The 13705-nt window shown below is 36.0% G+C and overlaps 1 protein-coding gene across 7 annotated transcripts in view; it reads left to right on the top strand.

Annotated features, from left to right (window-relative positions):
• SLC9A9 (solute carrier family 9 member A9) overlaps window positions 1–13705 on the top strand; it is a 687543-nt gene that overhangs the window by 284793 nt on the left and 389045 nt on the right. For all 7 annotated transcript variants that reach the window (XR_007155680.1, XM_047875494.1, XM_047875495.1 and 4 more), the window contains one exon: window positions 6825–6940. Coding sequence is in view for 6 of the 7 variants with exons in the window: in XM_047875494.1 (XP_047731450.1) it covers window positions 6825–6940 (116 nt within the window). In the remaining variant the exon portion in view is untranslated. The remainder of the gene's footprint in view (window positions 1–6824; window positions 6941–13705) is intronic.

Raw genomic sequence — 13705 nt, 5'->3', positions numbered from 1 at the left:
TAGCACTGTGAGATCTGAGTACCTGCTTCAGATACAACAGAGCTGCAGGTTTCAAGGGCTTCTTGAAGCAGAGCAGCCTGTACTGAATTCTAAAGTGAAAACCGGAGGTGGAGTCACAGCTTAGTCAGGACAGGCCTTTTCCACTCTTTTCTACAGTGAGTGACAGATGGCAGATGGTTCCCTGGATTTTCAAAGGAAGGGCTTCATTTGTTTGCACATTGCATTCTGTACTGATTAAAGAACAAACCACCTTCAGGGGTAAAGGTTTTGCATTCTGGGGAAAAAAATAAGTAGTCGGGGCATCCCACATATTGATGAAACACTTCTGGTAGTTTCGTTACTTGAATGTATATTTCAGGTTCAGCAGATATGCTACTTTCCTCTCAAAGCCTATCCTGAGTCCCCAAGTAAAGACAGCTTCTTCTCCTCTATGAACTCAATGCACTTGATCTGCATCTCTTCCAGGAACTCTGTGCTCTGCTTATGCAGGTGACCTGTGTCTTTTTCCTGAGGATGTAAATCATGTCTGGCTTATCTTTGCATTTCTCATAGGACTTGGTAAAATGACAAAACAGTGACAGAAGAGGAGAATCATCTGCTTGACACCTATAGGAGCCTACCGTCCTACAGACTCTCTAAAGCCCATATAATTCCACCCAAAGTCAGGCTCATCACCTCATGCCAATAATCTTGACAAAGCAGAATTGCTGTTTTGTGTCCCCTGTTTGTGAGCCACCATGAGATGTGAGCTTCTTCACAACTTCTTCCTCACCTGTTTATGATCAAGTCTCACTGCAAACCCCTTCTTTGTCTGGAGACAGACCTGGCTTCACTTGTAGTCAAACTTCTCAGAAGAGTGGAGTATGTTGCCTGTCTTAATTGCTCATTTTCCATAGGCTTTTCAACCCATTCAAATCTCACATGAGCTTCCACACTCCTAATGACACTAAATAAATGGTCCTGTTGGCAACATTCAACCCTATTTATCAATGCTCTTCTTGAAACACTTTCTTCCCTTGACTCCTATGACACTCTACTAGATTTCCATTCACATCTCTGACTTATCCTTGTCCTCTGCTGGCTGCTTCATTGTCTCTATCTCATCTTCAAAGGCTGGGCCCACACATCCATCATATACCTCTTCCACTTTATGTTCTCTTTGGACTTTCATGCACACCCACGGCTGCAGTAACATACACCACACTGTGTCTGCTCTCAAATCTGTGTCCTGAGCCAATCCCTTGTTGAGATCCAAACCTGTGTACCAGTCTCACTGGCTGCTTAATTTCAACATTTCTAAAGTTGAACCTGTGATCTCTTCCATAAAACAACGTCCCCCTGTTATGTTCCGCAGCTACAGAAATGTGCACATGTGCAAACTATACTTCTTCCCATAAGACTTAGGCACAATACTAATAAAATAATTATAAATTAGCTATTAAATGTCTGGCTCTTCTAATAAAATGTAAGCTCCCTCAAAGGAGGAATTATATCTTTGGATAATTTTTTTGTTTTATGAATGAGTCAATGCGCAAATTAATGAATGCATGGGTGAATGAATAAATGAATTTGGCTAGAATATCCTCCCAACCCCATGTAGCCTAGCATTAAGAAATTATTCATTCTCTTCATAGAAACAGAGAGCAGATTGGTGGTTGCCAGGAGCAGGGAGTCGGGGGTGGAAGAAGTGAGTGGAGATGATTAAAAGGTACAAACTTACAGTTAATAAGATGAGTAAGTTCTGGGGATGTAATGCACAGCATGGTGACTATAGTTGATAATACCATATTGAATATTCGAAAGCTAGTAAGAGAGTAGATCTTAAAATTTATCACCACACACAAATAATATACTTGTGAGGTGATGGATATGTTATCTAACTTTATTGGCTAATCATTTTGCAATATATACATACATTGAATCATGACATTGTATACCTTAAGCTTACACATTCTTATATCTTAACTATATTTCAATAAAGCCCCCCTCCAAAAAAAGAAATTATGAGTTCTCCAATGGGATATTGCTTTTGAATGCATACTCTGGAAAAAAAAGAAAATGTGAGATACAAAGCATCCATAAAATGTGAACAGATAGCTAGGGAAAGATACTTATCTAAAGGAAAGTGTGTGGGTATAGAAATCAGAAATGTAGATGGTAGATTGTAACCTTCATATAGCTTCCATAGCTGTTGGTTCTGGGTTTTCCCACTGCCAGAGTGAGCTTCATGCAGTGGCCTGTTTCACACGCTTTCACCAGCAGGGATGTGACTCTTCCAGCACCTAATGGGAGTGGTCCACACAGCTGCATCTCCAAACTGACAACTCTCCCAGTTTATCTCTAGCAGTTCAAAAAACTGCCTTTTCCAGTTGATCTATTCGTTGCTTGGTCAATACTTTTTTTTTTTTTTGGTAAAAAGAAGAAGATATATTCTTTCTTTAAAATACTGGGAGAGATAAAGATGGCATACTTAAAAGTCATCACAGCACTTGAGCCTTCTGGAACTTTTTGTTCTGAAACATTTTCACACATCTATAGGTGTGGAAATTTAATAGTATAAAATAGGCTTATGAAATGTTAAACCAATACACACATCATAAATAATAAAGTGAGTGTGTGGGGTATTATGCTGGGCATTTCTCCAAATTTTCTTTTGCCCAATGCTTTCTATGAGTATCAGTGACATGGCTGCCATCCTGTAATACTCTACTCTTTGAGAGCAGATTATGGACTTCTACCATTGTATCCTTCGTAGCACAAGCACTTTGCATTGCAAAGAATAGTAGCGCTAAGTGGATTATTTGTTAAAATCAAATTATCAACATTTCTGGTTTTTATGAGTCACTTCTGCTTCTGCCCATCCCTGTCACCCAGGCTGTCACTAACCACAGATTGACCCCTGGGGAACATCTTACTCAGGTCTCCCATCTTCACAGCACTGTATGCATTGGACTTTAACAGATTCTCTCTTCCCATCAAACCACATCTCTCCTGTATCCTGAGCCATCTGAAATACTTCCTGTGAAGTGCTGATAGAATACACCATCCTGTGAGAACATGGTGGTTGCTAATGGTTTCATTTTTTTTTAGCTTCCCAATTAATATAGTTGTAACTAGTTTTTATTAATAATAATGTAGCATCAATGACAATAGCTCCCATTTATAAAGGAGGGTGTGGCAATAGTATATGCACACTAGTTATTGGATTGTTATAATTACCAGCGATGATGACCATTGTTATTATTATCGAGCTTGTACTGAACTGGACTTTATTTCTCTCCTTTTTTGGTGTTATCTCAAGTAAGCTATTAGAATTATAGTTACTTTATGTCCCAGAATTGATTTGGAGTAAATAAACGAATCATGTGTGTAAGGGTGTGTGTGGAGGTGGGGAGGGTGGGTGCGTGAACAGTTATGTGTGTCTCTCCTGATTTCAAAGCAATTCAAAAGCTTTATAAAGATGGCAGCTAAGGATGTAGGCTTTGGCATCCAACTGCCTGGGTTAAAATCCAGGTCTCTTGAGAGCTAACTTCTGTGAACTTAGGCAAGCTTTTTAACTTCTCTGACCTAATTTTCTCATTTGTAAAAAATAATAACCACAGCACCTAATTCATAAAATTTTGAGGATTAAATGACAGATGAATGTCTATTATGTTATATAATAGCACTCACTAATGTATGTTGCTATTTTTTTTAATTTTTTTAACGTTTATTTATTTTTGAGACAGAGAGAGACAGAGCATGAATGGGGGAGGGTCAGAGAGATAGGGAGACACAGAATCTGAAACAGGCTCCAGGCTCTGAGCTGTCAGCACAGAGCCCGACGCGGGGCTCAAACTCACGGACCGAGAGATCATGACCTGAGCCGAAGTCGGACACCTAACCGACTGAGCCACCCAGGTGCCCCTGTTGCTATTTATTTTTATTATTACTATTTTTTAAAAGAACTGGAAGAATACAGAAAAGCAAAAAGAAAAGTAGTCACATTTAATTCCATTATATAACTACTATTAACATTCTAGTCTATATAATTCTGGTCTTTTTTTGTTTATATGTGTGCCTAAGTATGTTCAATTTTTATAAAATTAGAAATTATTTATTACCACTTTATAATTTACTTTATCAATTTGCTTTTCTATGTCAATATTTAGTCTTGTACATAGTATTATCATTCGCATGTTAACTCAGATATATGTGTTTTGTAATTTAGTGACTGGACAGTTAGGATGCTTTGAAGTTTTTACTCTTACAAATAACAGAAATCTGAAATAATCTGAATATACACCTTTGGTGTATATTTGATTAATTTGGGCATAAATCTGTAGGAAACAATTTAATAAGCTATAGAATATAAAAAATTAATACTTTAGTTAAGACTTTTATTCATTTCAATCAATAGTATATGAGGTTTCTAGTTTCTATGTAATATTGCCAAGTCTGTGTAGCATATATTTTTTATTTTACCTAATCTAATGGCTTCTATGCAATATGAGACAAGTTATTTTAATTCTAAACCTAGATTTCCAACCTGTAAAATTAACTAATGGGCACAGGATTTAGAAATATAGTCACAGGTCATGAAGTTTACAGTATTCTAGAGCCTTTTGATGCTCAATATTTGAAGTATAGCTCCAATGAGAAAGGGTGGTGAAGTTGGGTGAACACCAGAAGAGGTTGAAGGGATGACTATTGAAGAGCATTCCCATGAATGTTGTAACTGTCCAGAATGTCCCAGGTTGATCACACTTGTAGATTCCAATTCAGAGAGTGATATAATTAACAAATATAATTTGAATTTATTATTATTTTTTTATTACTGTCTATCCTGCTAAAATGTATGCTTCATAAGGGCAGGGATATTTGTTTCATTCACTGATGTACCTTAAGCACCTAGCATGAAACCTGACACATAGTAGGGGTTAAATAATAAATGTCTATTAAACGAGCAAACTGAATGAAGCTACCCTATATGTTAAGAGACTGCATGCCCTAGTAACTGGCAGAATACCCTTCCCAGCATAAGTGTGAGTAAGCTGCCATGATTGAGACCTCTTGGATTTGTTTCTTCCCAGCAACCATTGCTATGTCCCATGACACAGCCTGTTTCAGATATGTTAATGCCTTCAGCCTTCCCTACTGCAGTCCACACTCTTCACAGTAATATTGGCCCTCTCTGTTCAAACCCATTATGAGTTGTCTTACTAGTTCAACTTATTTTCAAGTTCTTAGGGATATTCCATTGTTGTGCCTTCATACAACCTAGAACAACCACCTAATAGGGTAATTGTGAATATATTATATGGGATAATATATAAAGTAAAATACATATCTGTTCATTTAACCAATATTATTATAGACTCAGGAGCCAATTCCACACAGTTCGCTTCTAGGTTGCAAAACTTAATTCCTGTGTCACTTTGAGCAAGTTACCTGATGATACTGTGTTCAGTTTTCTTATCTATAAAATGCAAATAGTACGTACATTCCTTATAGGACTAATGTGTGGATTAAATTAGTTAAAGCATGTGAAAAAATATAAATAGTAAGTAAATATTATATATTTTGATAAATATTATTGGCAATAATAATAACCTCATTGGGAATTTGCTCTGTGCCAGAAACCAAATGTATATTGTGTCAGGTAATTCTTAAAACAATTCTATGGGCCAACTATTATTGTTACCACAAATTCATTAGTAAGGATATTAAGGCTCAGAAAGTTTTATTAATATCCTAAAACCATACAGCTAGTGAGTAGTTGAACCTGGATTCAAATGCAGATGTGTCTGAATATTTTCTAATGAAGAATTTTTTTTCTTAAAATATTTTGAAACATCTGCATTCTCATTAACATTATAATTTCTGATATCTGATTTCTAGGCTTTTTAGCCAAGCTCACAACCTTAGAACATTTTTCAAGAAATTAACTTTCAATGCATGTGAATATTTAAACATCCATCTGTTAGTGTAAGGGTATATAGTTTCTAAGGACTGTCAGAGTCACTTACTGTGATTTTACTGTGGCCCAGTTCACCAATCTCTGTATTTCCTCTAGTATGATGTTGGAAAAAATCAGTCAGTTAAGTAATTGAATACAATTTAAAAATTATGGGGTGGCAAATGATGATCAATATAGACAATCTCTGTTCCATGGTATGGGTTTGGTAAACTTATAAACCTTTTATAATCTCATGAAAAGAATGGCTATCCTTGGAAGATCAAAACATAAACCTTTCAGGATTCATTTTTCAGCAGTGTATTGAAGTTACAAGAGCTCTAACCTAACAGTGATTTTCTACCCAGTGTGGAAGTGTCCTGACACTAGCACTAGTAGAGACCCATATATTATAGAGTAACTGGCTGGACTGAGTGTGCTGTGTGTGACCAATATCCTTCTCATTCCAGTGACAGACTTGAAATTTGAACACTTTTCAGACACCCCTACCACATAAAACAATGAAAACTGAAAAGCAATCCATGTACAGATGTTAATCCAGCTGCTGTATTTGTGGGCATAATTTGCTATGACATATTTGACAGATTATTTTTTATATTCTTGAGATTTATTTATTTTCATTGAAATATACTAGAAAATATTGTTACCTTTTTCCAGGTGAATGAGTGGGGATATTTGGTGAAAGTGTCTTTCATAGTCAAGAAATCTCAGCAATGTACTGAGAGCTAGCATGACCATGAATTGGCAGAATGGTAGTAATTTGTGAATGATGTTTATTCAGGAAGCACATTAGAAGGTTAGCAATGATAGCATGGGTTTGCACAGGATTCAGCTTGATGTTTGAAGATCTTATTTTTCTCTTCAACAGGTTAATTATGTATGGCTTTGTGAAAGCTATGGTATATGCTGGCCAGTTGAAAAATGGAGACTTCCATTTCACCGACTGTTTGTTTTTTGGTTCACTGATGTCTGCTACAGATCCAGGTAATTGCTCAAATCGTATGTTGTGTGTGTGTGTGTGTGTGTGTGTGTGTGTGTGTGTGTGTGTGTGTGTTTTCTTTTTATGAATCAAACATTTATATTAAATGTTTCTCTAAAGTCCTTCACCCAAGTCTACATCATAATAATTCCTATTCCTTTTCAATTGTAGTTGACATATCTGTAAGTCATTAAAAAAAAAGAAGAAGAAAAAGAAAGAAAAGAAACAGGCGAATATTCTAATAGCTTTCAAAAAATGGATCTGAAAGCAATTTCAGTAGTAGGAATTTCAGAATTTAAAATTCATTATAGCTTATTTTTCTAGGATATATAGCCATTTTGAGCTATAGGAGTTATTTTTTTCTCCAACTTGTCTTCTTTCAAAAATGACCTATTGAATTTAAAAATAAAAAATATTTTCAAAAAATTGTTTACTATGGAACTTTTCAAACATATTAAGAGTAGGGAGAATAATAAAAACAACTGTCATATACCCTTCAGCAGTTACTAAATATGGTCAATATTTTTGTCTACACCCCCCCTACACTCCCTCTCATAATGACTGGATTATGTTAAAGCAAACCTCAGATATTGTATCATTTATTTGTAAATATTTGTAATGGTATTGTCATTATGAAACCTAAAAATATTTATAATTTTTTTAAATATTATTTTAATGTTTATTTATTTTTGACAGAGAGAGAGAGAGAGAGAGAGAGAGACAAAGCATGAGTGGGGGAGGGGCAGAGAGAGAGGGAGACACAGAATCTGAAGCAGGCTCCAGGCTCTGAGCTGTCAGCACAGAGCCTGAAGCAGGGCTTGAACTCACAGACCGTGAGATCATGACCTGAGCCAAAGTCAGACACTCAACCGACTGAGGCACACAGGTGCCCCTATAATTATTTTTTAATTTTATCAAAGAGCTAGTCTCTCTTCAAATATCCCCAATTGCTTTTTTGTAATTATCATTATTAGTTTGTGTAATAGTTTATACAAATTAGGGCCAAATAAGGGCTACATGTTACAAGTGATTAGCGTTGAGTATCGAGTCTCTTTTAATTTGTATGTTCTTCTTCCATCTTTTATTTTCATCAGTTATTTGTTGGGGGGAAAATAGGCAATTTGTCTTGTGGTTGGATTGAATATGGCTCCTTAAAATATACCTCTATAGCACATGTTTCTTGTAAATCTGATGGTTAAATCTAGAGGCTTAATGAGATTCACGTTCATCTTTTTTGGCAAGATTACTTTGTAGGTGGTGTTGCGAGTTTCTATAGCAAAATATCACGTAGTGATAGTGACTCAGCTGTCAACTTGACTCATCACACTGTTGTACAGCTATTCCAACAAAACCCACCAGAGCACACCTGTAGCTAAAAAGATGTGTTTATTACATGTTATAATGAGAGAAAATTCACACCAGAGGAAACATGGGACCTCTCAGTGGGTATTAGAAAAGACTTGTTATAGGCTCAGGCATAATATGTTTGGTGATTTGAGGGAGGGCTTAAGGAATTGGAGCTTTGCTCTGGATAAGATGCTGTCAGGAAGCAAGAGCGCATTTTAATAAGTCTTATCTAAAATCAGGAAAGATTGGATTGAGCCTAAAGTTAAAATTAGTAAAGAAGTAGTGGTCACTTAGAATAGCTAAGATAGGAAGATGTTTGGTCAGTTTTTTAGTTTGGACAGTGTTCATTATTTCTGTTGAGACATGATTATAAATTATTGTTTTGTTGTCGTTGGATTGTTTTGTTTTATTTATTCATTTACTTTTGTTTTGGGGTTTTGTTTTAGAGAGAGAATGCACATATATGAGTGGGGGAGAGGAGCAGAGGGAGAGAGAGAGAGAGAAAAAGAATCTTAAGCTCAGCATGGAGCCCACCACAGGCTTGATCTAACGACCCTGGGATCATGGTCTGACCCAAAATCAAGAGTTGGATGCTCAACCAACTGAGCCACCCAGGTGGCTCTGTTCTGCAATATTTCTGTTTTTGTCTTGATTCATTGTGGTCACAGAGTGACCTTGTCTGATGTTGTTCTGTGAAATTCTTTACGTTCCGCAGGAGAACACCAAAGCCCCGATAATAATAGTAGGCCAGCTCCTGAATGTCAGGGGCTGTTTTGTCTTTTTTGAGAATAGCCATCTGACCAGTGGTATTGGCACCATGTGTTTGCTTATTACAAATGCAGAAACTCAGGCTCAACCTCAGATCTACTGAATTGGATTCTAGAATTCAACAGTGTCCTAAAGTGATTCATATGCACATTAAGATTTGAGAAGCATTACCTTTTAGCATTCCCCATTTTGGCTAATGCCTTTAGTATCCATTGATGGTTACTGCTTAATTAGTCCAATATTAATTAGGGGTTACAAACTGGTGGTATGCTAATTGTATCCTACCTTTTGTATTATTAGCTGGTACTCTCTTATAAATAAGCAGCTTTCCAGATCAACTATGTAGTACCCCATGATATCATTTGAACAAGGAAGCAGGATAAATGATTTGTTCTTTTCCTTTATTTACTAATTTTCAAAATAATAACTTGTTTCCTTAGCATCCTCCACATATGACCACAGAGATTTTTCTTTTTTAAAGTATTATATCAACACATGGATTTTAATATGGTTGATGTGTTTTAATCTATTGCTGTCATTCTCTTTGATGTTCAGAATACTCCTACTTGACAACTGGTTGCTTCTTCAAGTTTCTCCTATATCCTTTTGTCATGACCCCAATGGTCTTACATAGGTTTCCTGTCTTTGAGTAGGACTAGATGTTCCAACCTTATTTTGTGTGTTTCTTGTACCCTGACTTGGAACCAGCCATTTCCCCAAGAAGCCTCGGTTCTTTATAAGAGAGATATTTACTGGGTCACCTGTCTGGCTTCGGCTCAGGTCACAGTCTCACAGTTCATGAGTTTGAGCCCCGCATTGGGCTTTATTCTGACAGCTCAGAGCCTAGAGCCTGCTTTGAATTCTGTGTCTCCGTTTCTCTCTGCCCCTTCCCTGCCCATGCTCTGTCTCTCTCTCTCTCTCTCTCTCTCTCTCTCTCTCTTTCAAAAATAAGTAAACATTTAAAAAAAATTTAAAAAAGAAAAGAGGGAAATTTATTTATAGACCAAAATTTTGGGCACTAGGGGGTTTCATTGCTACTGGATTGGTCATTGTTTCTAAATATTTTTATTTGTTTTAAAGGAGAAACAATATCACAAACTTATATTAATATTTTCAGCCCAAATTTAGGATTACAGAAATTTTAATTAACCACCTTAAATTTTTATTTTTATTTTTCTTCTGCCTACTTTTTCTTATTATTACATTAATATAATTTATTTCCTTAAAATAAATATTTTCAAAATTTTAGTATACATTATTAAAAATATGATTATTGAAAACTGCTTAAGATTTCACTGTGGTTCTTTTTAACTTTTGAATATCTCACTAGTGATGAACAGTTAAAAATTACTGTTTTAAGAGCCTTGAAATAATTCCTCTGTAGATTGTATATTGTGAATATGCAATACTGTTCATTTGTTTTATTTTAGTTAAAAACTGTTTTATAATTTTGTTATGAAATTAGATTAAATAGCTAGAGAATTCCAAAATGAAAACCATGGGAACAAAGAAGAGACATCTAGTTTCTATCCCTGTCCCCTCTACCTTAATTTTCCAACCATTTTGGTTAGTTTTTCATTTATCCTTCTATTTTTAATCTAAGTAAATACATAAATATACACATACTCTACTATATGCTACTATACACATGGTTCTTCACCTTACTCTTCTTTAACAATGTTTTGGTGAGTCCTCCATTGCAATATGTAAAGATCTCTTTCTCTTTTATAACTGCAGAGTACTCCACAGATGATTCAACCCATTGTCTATTTGTGGACATTTAGTTTTTTCTTGTCCTTTGCAATTATGAATGGTGTTGCAACTAATAATATTAAAATAAATACCCTGTCACTTTTTGCTAGTGTTTCTTTGGCATAGGTTTTAGAAACCGGTTAAAAGGTAAATGCATTTGTAATTTTCTTAGATGCCAAATTCCTCTCCATAAAGTTTGCACTATTTTCCATTCACACCAGATACATATGACAGTATGTATTCTTCACCACTTTGTCAATGCAGAATTCTATCACAGTTTTGGTTATTTACTTATAGTAGGTAAAGATTTGTGTCTCCCTCTGGTTTGACTTAGTACTTCTTTTATTATGAGTAAGGTTAAAAATTTGTTCATATGTTTAAGGGACATCTGTATTTTTTTCCTGAAAATGATCTGTTTATAAGATTTTTTTTTCCAGTAGGGTTGTTAGTCTTTATTTTTCAAGTTTTAGAAGCCCTTAATGTATTGGGGATATTAACCTTTGTCTATAATATAAGGTACGAATATTTTTCCAACTTTTTTACCTGCTTTATTTTGTTTATGGTATGAGGTAGGAAAAATAATTTTTTAATGCATTATATTGACTTACTTCCTGGAAGAAGATGAAATAAAAGGAGGTCTCAGATTAGGAACTCTCGGTGTAGATTACAGCACCAGAGCGCCAGAGCAGTGTATAGGGACAGACTGCTCCACCTCCATGGTTGAAGATGACCTAGCCACTAGTCATTGCTGGAAGATTTCATGCTATACTCTCACAGCCCCAAGGAAATGGAGGAGTTCCTTGGTAGCCATGGGAAGCATGAACTCAAGATGAAATATTTTCAACCCATCAGTGATTTCTAGCTACTTAGGGTTGTTCTCTTTTGTCTATATGTGGACATTTTGCTTTTAACAGTCAGGTCCCATTTCATGTCATTTTTGCACAAATCTGCATGCTTAAAAGCAGTGCATCCATTGTTCCCTGGTCCCAACACTAAAGGCCAAGTTTGTTGCATTCTGTTGAGTGATTCAGCCAGCTCCAAACACAATTGTGTTGTGTTAAAGCTTTGCTCCTTCTGTGGCTGGTGATATCCCAGGACACAGGAAAACTGACTGAAATAGAAAAATAAACCAACTTGGTAAGATGGATATTTATCTGCATTGTGTCAAACAGTTGGGCTGACTAAACTTTTTAAAATACAGAATTGGGGGTGCCCAGTCGGTTAAGCGTCCAACTTCAGCTCAGGTCATGATCTCGCGGTTTGTGAGTTTGAGCCCCGTGTCAGACTCTGTGCTGAAAGCTCAGAGCCTGGAGGCAGTTTCGGATTCTGTGTTTCCCTCTCTCTCTGCCCCTCCCCCACTCATGCTCTGTCTCTATCAAAAAATAATTTTTTTTTTAAAAACATAAATAAATAAATAAAATACAGAATTGACTCACAGCCATAAAGAGAATCCCGGGAACCAAATCTACTTTCCAAGTCTGGCACAGACCAGCTGTGCAACTTTGGGCACCATTTAGCCTTTCTAGATTTTATGCATCCTTGGATGTGGAAGATATTCAATCTCATTTCTCCCAAACCTTTCATTTTACAGATGAAGAAACTGACTTTCCATCTGTAAAATGAAAAGTTTCTACTAGAGTTCTTTGCAGCTTTAACATTCCCTGTTTCTTATTTCTGTAAGATTAGTTTTCATTTTTAAACAAGCTTTTGTTTTAAAGAAAGTTAAAAGTCAACCCAAAGTCCCCCCCCCCCAGACATTCTTGGACTCAAACCCTGATTCAGCAAATGTTAGAGATCTTACATAGTAGAGATCCACATGTGAAAAGGAATACTTAAGCTTTCTTCTTTTACTGGGAACTAATTGTTATATTAAAACACACTGAACCTACTCTGCTAAATTGGTGCAATTTAAGATCTTCAACAACCTTAAAACACCTAGTTAATCTTACCTTACAATTATTCATTTATTGCCTAAATTATTGTGACTACCTCATTTATGAAAAAGAACCTATGTTCTCCAGGTTTGGCTCTTCTTGGCCTTCTTTAAATTAATTCTTTTCCATTTAGCCTTAGTTATATCTTAGGCAGGTGTTATTAACTATTCATATTTTTCTTTATAGATACATATTTAGACTTAAATCTAATTCTTCCTGAATGTTTCTGACTCTCCTTGGCCAATTTTCAGTTTACCTCCAGTTAAAACAATATGACTATTGTTTGATTTAATTTCCTCTTTTTCTCACTAAGATCCTGCTGATGATGTAAAGGTCAGCAGCAATACTTAACAGAAAGTGGATGATTAAAGACAGAGCCCCCAAAGAGATCATGTATGGTAAATGGCAGGATAGGGGAGGAGAGACATACTTGGAGGACTTGATCAATCAGCCAGCTTATCTTCAGGTGTGTTTAGATAAGGAAAAGTAGGGAGATGGAAGAGAGGAAAGATAAATGACAACAACTGGAAAGACAATATGACAACTGGAAATAGATGCTTTAGTTAATATCCCTCAATTTACAAATGTCCAAAGCCCATAAGGGAACTCTCTGACCTCATACTATCCTCCTGTCTCGTTCATCATTGACTTGGGTCCCAGTTTAGTAAATTTGACTGTTTAGTATAGTGGATTTTTATTAATAAGTATGAAATGTCCCTTTACATGGAGTGAGTGACACAGAGAGGTCTTTAAGGTGCATAAAGACACTTGGGAGTCCCAGTGTACCCATGTGCTGTTCCTGAACACATCAGTATTGTTACTGCCTCAGCACATTTGCATTTGTTGTTTCTCCCTCCTTGCCTTCTTCTGGTCTTTGCTCAAATATCACCTCAATGAGACCTTCCCTAATCATCCTATCAAAAATTGAACCCCATCTCCCCTGCCACATAGTTTCCCACAAATCATGAT

The sequence above is a fragment of the Prionailurus viverrinus genome, chromosome C2 (genome assembly GCF_022837055.1).
Source record: "Prionailurus viverrinus isolate Anna chromosome C2, UM_Priviv_1.0, whole genome shotgun sequence".
Taxonomy (NCBI): Eukaryota; Metazoa; Chordata; class Mammalia; order Carnivora; family Felidae; genus Prionailurus; species Prionailurus viverrinus.
This window is presented reverse-complemented; position numbering and strand designations above follow the sequence as displayed.